At 35.2% G+C, this 15,406-nt stretch overlaps 2 protein-coding genes across 3 annotated transcripts; both read right to left on the bottom strand.

Annotated features, from left to right (window-relative positions):
• Window positions 1-1,523: 1,523 nt before the first annotated feature.
• Window positions 1,524-5,360, bottom strand: LOC105841036 (TBC1 domain family member 14-like). The gene has a single exon (XM_012688148.3). The coding sequence runs from the start codon at window positions 4,701-4,703 to the stop codon at window positions 2,769-2,771; it is 1,935 nt and encodes a 644-aa protein (XP_012543602.1). The 5' UTR covers window positions 4,704-5,360; the 3' UTR covers window positions 1,524-2,768.
• A 1,822-nt stretch (window positions 5,361-7,182) lies between these two features.
• Window positions 7,183-15,146, bottom strand: LOC105835721 (pre-mRNA-processing factor 6). Of its 2 annotated transcripts, none has more exons than XM_036284031.1 (9): window positions 14,802-15,146; window positions 14,639-14,698; window positions 14,430-14,547; window positions 11,043-11,590; window positions 9,333-10,113; window positions 8,652-8,864; window positions 8,227-8,568; window positions 7,802-8,142; window positions 7,183-7,640 (listed from the first exon to the last, which is right to left on the bottom strand). In XM_036284031.1, exons 1-9 carry the CDS (start codon window positions 14,894-14,896, stop codon window positions 7,361-7,363), a joined length of 2,778 nt encoding a protein of 925 aa, XP_036139924.1. In that variant the 5' UTR covers window positions 14,897-15,146; the 3' UTR covers window positions 7,183-7,360. The 2 variants fall into 2 exon arrangements, with proteins under 2 accessions (XP_036139924.1, XP_036139923.1); XM_036284030.1 differs by having other exon boundaries at window positions 9,333-10,116; window positions 14,802-15,145.
• Window positions 15,147-15,406: the final 260 nt, after the last annotated feature.

The raw sequence follows: 15,406 nt of genomic DNA, 5'->3' as shown, positions 1-15,406 counted from the left end.
AATATAAAAGAGATATATATTTGAATATAATTTTACATCGGTAGATATAATATTTTCTATATTTTTTTGTGTAATTTTCAAGCTCTCAAGCTCAGCTCAAGCTATGCTGTACGTGTGAAGCTAATGTAATGTGCTGGTGACTGTCATTTTGAAATATCGTGGTTAGCAACCATAAGATCAGTCGATTGATGGAATCATCAATCTTCGAGATATTATAACAGGGTGTTTAATCAAATTTTGTAAAAGAATTCCCTGAAAATTTTTAGATTTTCAGGAATTTTATTCAAAATTTTAAGTAGAATTTTTCATGCAATTTTGAAATAAATTTATTTCACTATTCTTTTTAATGTTCCCCTATCATATAATTACAAAGAAATCACTTGAATTTTAAATATTGAATTTGAGAAAATACTTAAAAAATCTAAACTATATATAGTATATATAAATATGATGACCTAAGTCCTATATCATATAATCTCACAATATATGGACTTAGCTCAAAATGATTAAACACATACACAATTTGGAACAATGTACTGTCTTCTATTGCCATTATTTGTTTTATAAAAATCACGCGTCACACAAAAATGTATGTGAATGTAAATGTGCATATATATTTATTACTAATCGACATTTTACATTCAAGACGAAATAATCAAAGAATCAATTTTGTCAGAAAGAGATAAAATTTAAATTTAGAAGTAAAATTACAAACATGCAATTTTATTGCTACTTCCCTAGATATCAATAAAATCGCATAAAAATCCATAATTTTCAAAAGTAAAAAATAAATTCTCTGAAAATTTCAGGTTTTTGTCCGGTAATAAACACCCCTGTAAGACGTAAAATTTTTTTACATTCGTATTGAACAGTGCGGTATACGACAAGCACACCCAATAAGCATATAACAATTACGTTGTATGAAAATACATTTGTGAGATTACTTCCCCTTAGAGAATAATGTTCGATAATTGCATAATTTGCACAATCTTAAATCTCGAATTTATCTTATCTTCATTATGAAGGCCACTCAAAAGACGGGACATGATAAGGATTTCATTATTTGAAACTGAATAAATTGTCACATACACCGTGACAATAGTAATTAAAAAATTACCTAATTTAAAAACATATAAATCAGTAAAACTTCTACTGTATATTAACATTTCATCACACGCTTTACTGTAATAATCTCATACTCAATACATCTATGATTTTCAAAGACTGAAAATATCGAAGCAAAATAATGCAAACAGTATGCATTGATTTGTGCTGAAAAAAAATTCCAACTGTATATAGTTTTAACAAGTACGTAAAATATTGAAATTATTGAACATCTCTTTAGAAATTTCTTAATTTAATCTAACACCTAATTTAATCTAACAGAACTAACCGAGCGATTATTGAGTATTTCTATTTTTTAAATAAATATTCTATTTCTTGTTTAAAAAAAATAAAATTCTGAAATTTTCTGAATTCTTATTATTTTCTTTTCTGATGAAATAGTTCTTTATTTATTTTTCTTTACTTTCATAATATATTATTTGCTTAATTTTTTTAATAAGTAAAAAATTTTGATACTTTAAAAGTTGATCATTACATATACGTTTGCATTATTTAACTTCACTTTTCTTTTACAAGCCAATATTAATTAAAATTTTGGACGAAATATATTTCCTGGTGTGTAATCTCAACTGTTCAGTATTTTTTGTTGGATACTTGAATAGTATATCGTCAGCATGTCCAAAATTTATATAGATAGCAATATTATGCTAGTAAGAGTCTTTTCTCTTTTTTTCAATTTCAGCTAATTCTATATTTGTGATGTATATTTATATGAGGATAATATCTGTGTTATAGCTGAATGATACTGTTGCACTGCATACATATATATTTCTCTTCAGTCTTGAAGAGAATGTAAAAATCGAGAAGACACACACAAAGAATCTATGGATCAATATATCTCAAAGCTAAAATACAATATTGCATATACAATAATATACATGTGAAACAAGATTGATATTTCGGATGTTTAAATATTACAAATTATAAGAAATTGTCATAAATATCTATAAAAATTGATAAAATAAGATATATGAATATATATTCGAATAAGTTAAAATTTTTATATTATTAATGTCTCTCTGATTTGCTTTTCAAAAGGTATCAAGATATTAGATAGATGTAAAGTGTATATCACGTTTCAAAAAATAATAAAAATTTAAAATGAGTATAAGTCTATTAACAGAGCATTCATGTTATGTATATTGCAGATCATTTTTCCCAATTTCATTCGTTGTAAAAAAATATTTACAACTGAACAGCACAATCAATTATTTACATGGAAAATATAATTTCCATAACAAATTTAATAATTTATATATAATTTCCAAAAATTCATAACAAAAAAATATTTTTGTCATAAATTCTTGAAAATTACCTCTTTGATCTCTCGTGCAATTAATTTCTACATTATATTTTTGTGTCCATTATAAAACAATAGATTTAAATATCATATTAATTTACTTCTACAAGATCAAAGACATTACATTTCTATGTACCATCTCTGAACACAATTTAACACAAGTTTTCTCACAAACAAATACAAATTATGGTATTCTATTACAAAATTTATTAAAAATTTTTCAAATAATTTCTAATAATATAATAATGTATAAAATTTTTTGCACACAAAGACTCAGATTTTGTTATCACAAGAAGAAAAACTTCTCTTCTCTCAATTTTGCTACAACTTTCAATATACTAAATTACGAAGAATATTGAACCAACATCTGTTGAAACGTTGTCGTCCCGACAGTAGTAGACATCTGACTAATACTGTTGAACAAGGATTCTGCTTGTAGATTCTCCGGCAATCTAGTAAGAAATTGTGCGCCATGTACGAAGTCCATCTTCAACAATTCCTCCTGATACAGATGCAACACCCCCAGAGCGGTTCTGAAGAGGAACTCGTCTCCGTCTCTAAGAAAGACGTCCCAGACTCTACATGCGACGTCAAGGGGCATCGCCTTGGCGTATATCGTGTATAGCCAATCTAATAGATACAAGTCTGGGCTCAATCCAGCTACGGTGAAGTGAGAAAAGACTTTTGGCAGCTTATGCGCAAGAGCACTGGAGTATACTTTGTAGTAGGTATTCATTCTCTTTTGGTCCAATGTGAAGGCGGCTCTGTGGCAGGGATGATTTAGCAGATTCGCGAAGCAGGCGAAGGCGTCTGGCGGGTCCATGTTCAGCGACAAAACTGCCCCCACGAAACTCATACCCTGCACGTAGCCCACGTCTGGTCTGTACACGGCATACGCTGCCAAGATACCCTGAAGGCTGTTGTACAGTGGTCCACCCTCCTGAAAGACACATAGAGTAGGAAAGGTACGGGACACGTCCAGCCTGATCGCAGCCAAAGACTCATTGTTCGGGCAGGACATGGCCCGGTCCAGGCAGAGGTTGTACAAGTGCGGTGTCACGTTCAGACTGTTCGAGATCGCCAGCTTCCACACCCTGCCGCGCACACTTGGTGGCAAGCCACGCCACCACAGCTCTCGCACCCGCCTCGTGTTCCTGACGCTCTCGAACCTGGGCAGCACATGTACGTTCCACGTGTTGGAATCCTCAGCCAGTCTCCTCTCCTCCCGTAGCTGGCACTCTCGTTGTTGCTTGCGCTCTTTCTCCTCGCGAACTTCCCGCTTCCTTGCCGCCTCCAAAATTGCATCGTACTGCTTACGATGCCGTTCCTCTTCCAGGGCGTTCTTCGCTGGCAGATTCGCTGGCCTTGGCTGCTGAATCAGGGCTGTACTACCACCCACCTTGTCGCTATTTCTCGATGGGCTACCGGTAGGTGTCGACTGCTGGGACCCTCTGCTGCCCTTCCATGAGAAAACGTTCCTTGTGAAAAGCGCATTCAGTCCTCCCCAACGTGGTGGCTTGGTCACCTTATCGCCGCTCTTCTCCGACACGACATGCGTGTGCTCGTCGGACCCTAAAAAGCTGCCCGATGGCGAGATCTCGCTGAGAGAAGACACCGTGCTACTGCACGAGCGCGGCAAACTGTTTCTCGGACTGCTATTCACGCTAATACTTTCGAGTTTCGCACCCGACGTCTGTTCCTTACCATTGCACAGAGATTCCAGGTACTGAGGAGTGGTACAGTTATCGATCTGTTGTCTGTCACTATTGTCGATTTGCAACAACCTGGCCTGCTGCTGCTGTTGATGCTCCAGCTCCATGGAGTACAGCTGCTTCGTGGCGGGATTGTAGGCCAGGGACATGCTCTCCAGGGCATGGCTCAAGCTGGTGCCCGCCACCCCAACGGAAACCACGTTACCGGCGTCGTACCACTTGTTCTCCCTGATGTGCACGCAGAGAGCCTTGGTCCTGGCGGCAGCTGAGACAGGCGCCACGTCGCACGCCAGCGCCTCGTCGTCATTGACGCTATTGCAGCGCACCGTCCCTGTGTCCCCGTTCAAAGACACCAGCTGCTGCCGGCCGATCGCGGCCGCCTTCGGCGCGATATTGCTCGCGATGTTGTTGTAGCAGCCGGATCGCTCGCGGCCAGCGATCTTCACCACCTGGAAGCTGCCACCGTGACGGGGCTGCCTCGCGCCGCCGCTTCCCGACTGCGTCGTCTGCGACGACGGGACAGCGGGATGCGCGTTGCTGATTCCGTTCACCGTTGGGCTCTTCATCGCGGCAGCCTCCTAACCTTGCCGGCGCGTCCAGGTCGCCTCCTCCGCGCGCCTTCCTCGACGAATCTCTCGACGAGCGAGGCTCATCACCAAGTGTCCGTGCATACGCATTGCCTTCCTATTGTTTCCTGTTGATTGTGGAGGACTTGGAACGGGCCAAACTTGGACAATCGACCCTCGACGCCTGCGGGCACCACTTCGTCGCGATCCGTCTAGACACGTAGTCAAACGTCAAACGGTGATCTCGAACGACCTCCGCGAGACGGTGCCAGACGGTAACGATCTCCTCATTGTCACGCGCGCGTCATATCGTGCGACGTTGGTCTCCTCGCTGGGCGCCTCGCGTCATAAAATCGTAATCGAGTTGCTTACATCTGCTGGAGACGAGATTGATCGAACACGTCCAAAAATACGTAGACGTGGAGCGCTGAGACGAGAGGCCACGAGCAGCCACGAGAGGCGCAAAGTGGTCAACGTTGGAAGCAAGAAGGTTACATTCTTTGAAATCAGTCGCGAGATCGAAAAATCGCGTGCAATCTCACGTGCACCACCATGCACTGACAGGCTCTGACAGCGCGAACGTCACGAGATTTACGCCACTTGCGCACTAAAGGCCGTTACGCATGTAGAAGCGCGACGTGATTCATCGACGAATTGTATGGGTTAAGGTGCCTTTTCACGTTGACGCTTGACGCTCATTTTTAGCATCAAAAGACATCACGTGACTAAAAATAAAGATATCCATTCGTCATTTTTAGTCACGTGATGTCTTTTGACGCTGAAAATGAGCGTCAAGCGTCAGCGTGAAAAGGCACCTTTAGGGTACCATTACATTTGTCCGATTTTGTCGTACGACGAGTTTGTCAAGACGTAGCGATTGGCTGCCGATAGGTAGCAAGTGGGGAAACTTTTGTCGGTAGCCAATCGCTACGTCTTGACAAACTCGTCGTACGACAAAATCGGACAAATGTAATGGTACCCTTACACGACATTTTCCCGAAAACTAGATGAGAAAATGTTGGTACTAACCAAATTCTCTAGGCAATACCGTTTCAATTTCTGCAGGTTAGTAACACTGTTAAAGTAGTAAATCCAAGGTTTGCAGAGTCGGTTTTGACGTATGCGCGCGTATATGTCAAACAATAAATATTATATAAATGATTTATGACATTTGATTTAATAAATGAATAAAAATTACACAAATAACTAAAAATATAGTGCATAGAGATGAACAAGGTGAACAAATGTTTTATATATTTATATGTAAGAGAAGAAATTTTAATATAATATATTAATATATTAAACTATACTAAATTATATTTTTATTATATTAAATTAATTAGTAATATAATAATTTTTAATTTCTTTGATATGCCTTGACAGACAAGATTTATGATTGAAATCTGGTTTTCCATATTAAAATCATTGTCAGCCGAGAAACAAAATCTGTACAAGATAAAATAGAAACATAAAGAAGGAAGAGGGAAAGAAATAAATGGAGAATAAACAAATATATATCAGATAAGTAGTTAATATCTTTATAAGAAATTATGTATTCTATATGTGCTTTTTGTAGATGAACCGATTCTTTTCTTGAATTAATTTTTTGTTTCAGCTTCTTTGCTAATTCCTTGAATGTTGACAGCTGAACCATCAGAGAACAATTCCTTGCCGAGTATGCTGTCAAATTCTAAGCCTGCTACCTTTCGACAGATCCTCCTCGTTGTTTATTGTCATTTTGTTATACAGTCTGCTGATCGGTATATACTTTTTATCTTTCAGTAGACAGAAAATGTGTTACCTACATTGGCATTTGCAAGAATGAGTTTGAGAGTACAAATGAAATGCTTGTCCAAAAATTAAGGATTATTTCATAAGTAAATTACAGTTTGGAGTAAAATAAATTATTTTAAGTAAAAAAAGCATTGAGAGAGAGAGAAAAAGATGAGAATTTATATTACTATTAATTGCACTAAAGTTCTTTTTTTAATTAAAATGTTCGTTAACTGCACTAAATTATCCACAAAAATATAAAACGTACACATTCCTTGCAATAAAAGTAATAAAAAAATTAAATTATATTTATTTAGAGCATATGCACACGCCGCATAGGTAAATAATTTATACATATTTAACGTATTAAATAAATAATTTAGAAAGAAAAAAATTAATTAGAACATTTATTTAAGATATATAAGAAAATAGTTTAACACATTAGTCTTGTCTCGTCGAGATAGCCCAGTTAAAAAAATCGTCTTTCTAGGACACTTAGTTCCCGAGATATTGACGATTGAAGTAATTTGAACGCGTCAGATCCATTTTTGTACGCGGGCGCCTGGCCACGCGCTAGTAGATGACGCGCGCGTCGTTCTCGAGTTGATGCTGCTTTTGTTAACACGTTTACAGTGGTCAATCTTCATAAATCGCTTTGAATTTTTGGGAAAGGTTACTTTAACTTTTTAATAAGACGCTGTCCAAATTTCAATTTTAAATAAACATTTAAATCGTTAAATTTATTATTTATAGAGATCTTACATATGAATGTTTTAGTTAGAATGAGAATATAAACTCGGATTTTTTTTCAATTCTATTTAACAGTTACACATATTAATTAAGATTATAAATATGTTCTGATTCATTTCATGGTAATTTTTATTTTATATAGGAATAGGTAACTGTTTTGCAACTAATATCAAGATCTGGTCTATGCTCAGACACCAATTTGCTATATTTTTGGAAACTTTGCACCAATTTTCACCGTGATGAGGTACGGCAGCAATACATCTCTTCTTTACATCCTCTTGCTGCTCTTCCATACCATTCAGTAATTCAAATTTGTAAAAATATGCCCAAGCATCTCCTAAATCTGGGTCTATTTTGACTGTTCTAATAAACCAATCCCTGCACTTTGAAATCTTGTGTTGGCACCAAAATAATCTGCAATGAAAAATCCACGATATTTACATCACTTGAAAAAAAAACGAGAAAAAGAGAAAAAAGAAATGAAAGGAAGAAATGTAGAACTAAATACTATTTCGAAATATAAAAAAATATATACTTTTATATTCCAAGTAAACTTAAAAAAAAAAAAAACTTACTTTGATACTGCCAAAAGAACGTGTGAATCGTGTTCGCATTTTTTAGTAGCATCAATACTTTTCGTTTTTCGTTGAAGTCGAGGTTCCATGAAAATTGCCTCTGCCCAAAGTAAACCGGATGTGGGACATTCTTGCAATGCCTTAGCCATCAATGTATTCGCCATATCGCGTGCGCCATTTTTCAATTCATTCTGTATAGCTTCTAACCATAATTCCGCGTTTTTAGGATTTTTAAGCCTTGCTTTCTCTAAAACCGAACGCGCTTTAGTCACTTGATTTCTCCTGTGTTCCAATCGCGCTAGCAGACGCCATAAGGGTATCGAATTTGAACACTTTTTGATCTGTAAAGAAAATGTAATTTTTTAAATATTTGCATTATTAAATTAGAACAATTGTATTATTAAATTAGAAAAAAAATTATTTACCGCTTGATTATATGTTTCTATCGCTTTGTCCAAATGACCTTGCTGTTCTTCAATTTGGCCTTTCATTAGCCACAATTTAGGGAAATCGTCAAAGGCTTCAAGAGCTTCCTTTAATAGATGCAATGCCGCGTCAAGATTATTAAGAGCCCATTCCAATTTGGCACTTTTCATCATCACTCTAGGCGTTGGAGCAGATGCTCTAGCTTTTGCCAATAAACGTCGCGCTCTTTCATATTCCGAATTTTCAGATTCAAGTTTCACTGCTGCCAGCCAAATTTCTTCGGAATTTGGATTAGCTTGTAATGCAAGAGATAAAATACCTCTAGCTGCTGGTACATCATCCTTAAAAAAAAGAAATTAATTAAATAAAATAAAACAAAATAAAGAGTAAAAAAATTAAATTAAATTAAAATGATAAGACTCACAGCTAGCCACTTTGATTTAGCACCCATCAGCCAAAGCACTTCACTCTTCGGACAATGAGCGACTGCTCTTTGTAACAAAGTTTCCAAAGATTCCCGTGTACCATATGTCTTTTCAAAATTAGCGGCGCACAACCAAATTGATTTTTCGCTAGAAAATGTTAATGCATATGCATAAACAGCCCTAGCGCATTCCAACGATCCTTGCTGGGCACACTGCAAGTATTTTTTTAGTATGAATAATCTTCAATTAATATTAGTATTACTTAATTTTCAATATTAGTATTGATTATAATATTATAACCACTGCACCAATTGTGCAACAATCACCAAGAAATCATTATTAAAAAAATTATTAAAATAAGATTTTAAAACAATGAAATATAAATTAATTCATAATTTTTATATCTAATTTGCATACAGATTTGATTAAAATATGTTTTGAAAACATTATTTTTATTTTATTACCAGATTCAATTTTTTATTAACTGCAATAATTCTGGTTGGGTTCGGAGAGCACGCTTTTGGCGCTGTGAGCATGCTCTATCTTTCTTCGATATTGAGTAACAAAGATAGAATGATACTTTTGGCGCTAATAGCGTCTCCCCAAATCCAGCCCCTGTAGTTTCTATTACATACACGCGCACATGCATACATTTTATATAAAACTATAAAGAACCTTACAGTTTCCGCATCTTCCATCCAAATATGCTTTCTGTCTTCCTCCTTTATTCCAAAACCGATAATGGCTTTAACGATCACTTGACAACAGTGTACCGCTCCCGCCTTTTCTGCTTCCATTGCTTCTTTGAACCAGTGTTCCCTATTGATCTCTATCCCGTTCGCACTCAATGAAGATATAGCATGTTCAATGATCTTCTCCACCATGTGTTTATTGCCGTTCGCTTCTTCTAATTTCGCGGCGGTAATCCAAATTTGTCTATCGGTCGGGATATTCTCTCTGGCTTTATTCAACACTTTCCTCGCATTATCATAAGTCTCTAATCTAGCGAGAGCAAGCCATAGGTCCACACTAGTTGGACAGCACTCAACCGCGCGACTAAGCAAGATACGAGCGTCCTCGGGCTCTTCCAGCTCGACAACCGCTTTCCACAATCGTACCGAGTTTGGGATGTGTTCCAGTGCCTTTCGATACACCTGTCGCTTCGCTTTTACTTCCGTCTCCAAGTCTGCGGCCTTTATCCAGATTCTAACGGATGTCGGAATGTAGCGTACTGATTGCGCTATCACTGCTTTTGCTGTGTCCGGCGGCTGTAATCTCGCTGCTTCCAACCATAAGTCCTCAGAGGTAGGATTTACTTTGCATCCTTTTATTGTCAAATTTCTAGCTGCTTGAACCTTTCCAGTCACCTCTTCTAAACGCGCGGACGCGATCCATGCGGGAGGATGATTAGGATTAGTTTCTGTGACAGACTTTAATAATAATCTGGCTTTCTTTATATCGCTACTAAAATAAAGAAATTGTATTAAGTATTAATTTATAAAGATTTAAAAAGGCTCTCTAACTTAAAAAGTGGAAAAAATTCACACAACTTATTACTCATTTGTATATATCTTTTCAATAAAGAAGCTTTTGGTATTGCTAGTTTCAAAATAATGACTAAATGTATTTGAAAATAATTTCTTTATAAGATTGCGAAAAGAAAGAAGAACAGAAGGAGGGAGAGAGGGCAGGAACAAAGAGAGAGAGAGAGAGAGGGGGAGGGGGAGAGAGAGAGAGAGAGAGAGAGAGGAAAAATATTGAAAAATAATTGTTCATAATAATTATTTAAATGTAATATCAAGCTACATTGTCTCATTTTCATTAATATGGTGTCATATTTAAAGAGAATTGTATATAATTCATGAATATTTTATATTTTCACACAAAAACTTTATTTTTATAATTTCAATGTTTTTAAATTTCATTCTTGTGTAGTTTTTAAAATTTTTCTTTTTTGCGATTAAATTACTTAAAATGTTCTTTTCCTCTGAAGATTCCTCCCCCCCCCCTCTCACTCTCTCTCTCTCTCTCTCTCTCTCTCTTCATCTCTCTCTCTCTCTCTCTCTCTCTTCTCTCGTCTCCTTCTCTCCCTCCTCGCTCTCCTCTCTCCTGCCTCTCCTCTCTCATCTCTCTCTCTACTCTCTCATCTCTCTTCATCTCACCATGCATCCAGTCGTCTCCGACCCATCTCTAGCATCTCTCGTCTCTCTCTCTATTTTCTTCACTGCTATTTTAGAAAGGTATTTAAAAAGTTATATAAAAAATTTTTTTTTTAAATAATGTCTATATATCAATCATAAATTCATTCTCAAAATTTAATTAAGTCTTTAGATTAAGTAAAAAAAAACTGGAGAACCTCATTATAGTTAAACATGTATAATAGTCCTTACTTTATGTCACCACCATAGGTAGGTATCATGCTCTGCAAATCTGCGAGATATCTTTTCGGATCAACCATAGTTTGGCCTTCTACAGAGTCAGAAACCTGATTCAGCTTGTTGTTCATCAACGTGTTTCTGGCCTGTCCAATCTTCCTAAGATCGAAATCTCCCTTAGGAGTTAACATTCCGGGTGCCGCCACACTTGGCATCATAGAGGCCAAACCGCTAGATGGATCAATGCTGGTGGACGTCTCGCCCCCTAAATTTCTTGCCAAAACGGAATCCGGCAACGGAGTAAATTTGTCTGTTCTTGGATTACGCTGTTTACGATTTCTAGCATCTCCCACTTCGGGAACATTCTTCCATTCGTCCTCAGTCACATTGACCAACTCCCTTTTCAAGTCTGAGAACTGCTGTTGAATTTTGGGACGTTCTTGACGATAGCGCTCCAATTCTTCTCTACAGTGTTTCTCTCGATATTCCTTACGTTTTTCCATTCTTTTGTCGATATCTTCGTAAATTGCATCCGCTTCCTCATCATCCTTATCATAAGAATCCTAATTGAAATATCAAAATATTATTCTCTATAACATTAATATTATAATTCCTGATAACAAAATGTCAGTAGTCTGCTAACAAATTGCTAACAGATTCAAGCAGATATGACAGTAGCAATCTGCCACACAAATATCAACGTATCTCTTTTGTTGTCAGCATGTTGCTCGCAATTATATCATGTATAGCAGATTAGAATTGTAGCAACTAAATCTGTATTTGTTGACAATTTAATGCTTTCACAATTTGATGTCTTTGGTAGCAACTTGTTGGCAATGTTCTGGTAAAAAATAATTTGATTTTGAATTCATGCTGTTCTCAGAATACTTTATAGAATTATATAATATCATCCTATTACTGACAATGCAGAATAATTTTGATGCTGTTATTTTGTTAAAAACAGCTGATTTTAAACTGCTGGCAATGTATTGTGCATTGTTGTCCACAATGTTGCTTCAATTCAGTATTCAATTCAATTCAGTATAGTTGAAGACAAAATAAAACAAGTTGTCAACATTATAAATACAAATTTAAGCAATTTTATGTAAACTTATTTATCTGGACATCAACTGTTTCTTATCGTCATTTGCTAACATAGTTCTGTTGACATAATTTGAAAGTAGATTGGTCGTAGAAAGCAAGCAGAGTTGCAAATTTTGCTTGTTTTCTGCCACCAATCTATAGATTACTGTATACTGATACAGCAGATTGGCAGGCTTTATGTTTCTGGTAGCACAATTTGTTAATATCGTCAAATATTACATCAATATATAGCACTAATTTTTCAAAACTCTCTCCGAAATATTTCAATTAAAAAGTGAAAAACTTTATTAGTTGCAAAATATGTCTGCAACATTTCTAAAACAGTTCTAGAATAGCACAATGTCCGCAATTAAACTTAAAATTTTGTAGAAAAGTTGTTGAAAGATGATACTAAAAAAATCTGCAATTTTTCAAAAAGTTACCGAAATAGTTGAAATCTTTTTGAAATAGAACATTCTAGTCGTAATTTTTTAAATATAATTTAAATATTCTGAAGTACGTTAACTTTATTTCTTAATAAAACAGTTTAAAAAATACATATATATTATATACTGAGATAGTGGGCCATGCTATGGCTCGAGCGCCTCGAGTCTTTCCCTCGGCGCTCTTTCATTTGCATAATTTGAAAAATTAATATTTCGATTATTAGCAAACCTAACCTAAACTTATTTAACCCATGACAATGGCTACGTTCCGATATTCACTGCCAGTACTGAAAATCTATAGTTTACGTCACATACATTGTAGAATTTCAGTACTGGCAGTGAATATCGGAACGCAGCCAATATTGGACTTTTATGTTCATCTCGATCCCTTTTACCTCTTTATGAATGTTGACCCACATGCCCAGATAGCCACAAATGTATGTATGAGCACAAATTATTCTCATGTTGCTAATAAAGATGTTAGCATCTTGCTATACATTTACGTCGTCCCTTGTGCTGTTATTTGCTAGCATTCGACACTGATCTTAAGTAATGCTAGCATAATGTTTGAAACGTGCAAAGAATTTTATTTCCGACATCGAATGCTAGCAAACAACAGCACAACGGACGACATAAATGCATAGGAAGATGCTAATATCTTTATTATACCAAACGGGCTATCTGGGATGGTTAGAGACATCCTGTATATAAAAGTTGCAATAACAATTTTATATAAACTATACTTAATGTTTTTATGTACATATGTATTTCTGAAACAGCTCTAAAATAGCGAAATATTCATGATTCTTAAATCTTGTAGAAAAGTTGGTGAAAAATTACTGAAAAAAATCTAGCTTTTCTAAAATATGACCAAAAAGATACTGAAATAACTGAAATCTTTTTGAAAATAAGTATAACACTAACTGCAATTCTCTAAATATAATTTTAAATATCATTTTATGAAGTAGTTTAATTTTATTTTTTAATAAAGTATTTCAAAAATATAATAAATTATGTTCTTGTACCTTGTATCTTTTATTATAAAATCAAAATTTTAAGTTTATAATTTAATAACATTCCTCATAACTTTCCTTTAGAAAACACAATTTTTTTCTAAATTATTAAAAACAAAAGTTAAAACATTATGTATAGCAAATGCAATTGCTATTCAACATAATTTAAGTGTGACATCTCCTAACTCACTAGAGTTCAAAAACATTTTTGTTACAATATTTTATAAAAATGTGTTCAGAATTATTGCACATAAAATATGAAATAATAAAAAAGTTAAAAGTTTTAACTTTTTTGAAAATTTTGTACAGTATTGCAGAATAATTGATGCTGCAAATAATCTGATTATAATCAATGGACAGACTCTTCATATGAAAAGAGCATATGCATTTTAGACAATTCAAAGCATTTGCATAAATTGTAGATTCAACCATTTTTTTACTCAGTTACTTCCTAAATTTGAAAATTATAACCAAAACAGTTTTCGTATCCATAAAAAAAAATTTAGTATCCAGAAAAAAAGTATTTTTATCTTTAGACTGCTGAAAAATACAGGTCAGATAACACTATGAAAAAGTTACAAAAAAGTATATCTATATACTAGATGCATCCTATTCAAAGTTTTTGAAAAGTTCCAGGTCACTATATAGTGGTCGTGCTGATGGTCTAAAGATTAAACAGGAAAGAGCAAGTTGATTCTTTCAATTTGTAAATTTTTCTCAATTTTTGTTACATATAAAATGTGTAAACATGACCAATATAAAATTATAAAGTATTGTACCTTCACTCAAAATTGACGACATATTCTGCTTAAAACCTACTGACTTAATCCATAGATTGCAACTAAACAAATTCTATTTACCTTGTTAAAAAGAGAACCACCATATCCTGAAAATTCATCATAATTAGAATCGTTCAAGTCTTCATCTTCTTCCTCTTTTTTTTTTGTACGTTTTGTAGGTAGAGCTTGTCTGTCATCCCTGTATTCAGAACAAGTTGTTACATGTAATTAGTGTAGTCTACATTCTTTTCTTTATTGTACAAAGAATGTAATTCATCTTTTCTACTTACGAAACATCATTGGTATCACGAGCGGGGCCAATATCTGATCGTGTTGTAAATCCAGTCGCTCTAGTGAACAAAAAGTGAGGTTAATAACCCATATTACGTTCGTTATAATTCACTACATAATTAAAAAATATTTGCAAATATTATACATCAGTTTAAAACCTACCCTCTACCAACACCGGCGACATATCCCAGGGGTGCCGGAACGCCTAAAAAATGTTTTTTATTTCGTATATTTAGCGAAACCGAGGAATCCGCCATCCTTGGCTGCGTTCCGTTTTAACCATAGACCTTATAGATATGGACTGGCAATTGCTACAGTTTGTGTATAGAAAACGTTGTCCAGAAGAGACCTCTGTGAAGTTAGCCAGCCAACTTCAGCTTTAACAATTTTCACCAATTGGTATCGTTTGGTGGTCGTTTGGTGGTGTTTGGTGGTCCAGTCCCATCGTTTGGTGGTTAGCCGTTCTCTTGTAATATCAAAAATAAAATTTGAGTGTGAAGTTAGCCCGACATTGTTTATTTTTGCACCAATTTTAATTTCAAGTAGCTCATTCGATTCGGAATCGTTTGGTGGTCACGAATATGCTAATGAAATCGTTTGGTGGTCAACCGTTTTCGTAGAAATTAGAAAAAACCGTTTTTGAGTATTTCTAGTTTTGGTAACACTGGAAATTCCCCAAATAAATATTAATTATGATACAAATTCACTTTTAAAGGCGTCATCAGATGTAAAATCGTTTGGTGGTCACGAATAAACTAACGAAAACG

The sequence above is a fragment of the Monomorium pharaonis genome, chromosome 3 (genome assembly GCF_013373865.1).
Source record: "Monomorium pharaonis isolate MP-MQ-018 chromosome 3, ASM1337386v2, whole genome shotgun sequence".
Taxonomy (NCBI): domain Eukaryota; kingdom Metazoa; phylum Arthropoda; class Insecta; order Hymenoptera; family Formicidae; genus Monomorium; species Monomorium pharaonis.
The sequence above is the reverse complement of the archived record's forward strand: the minus strand, read 5'-3'. Positions and strand labels throughout refer to the sequence as shown.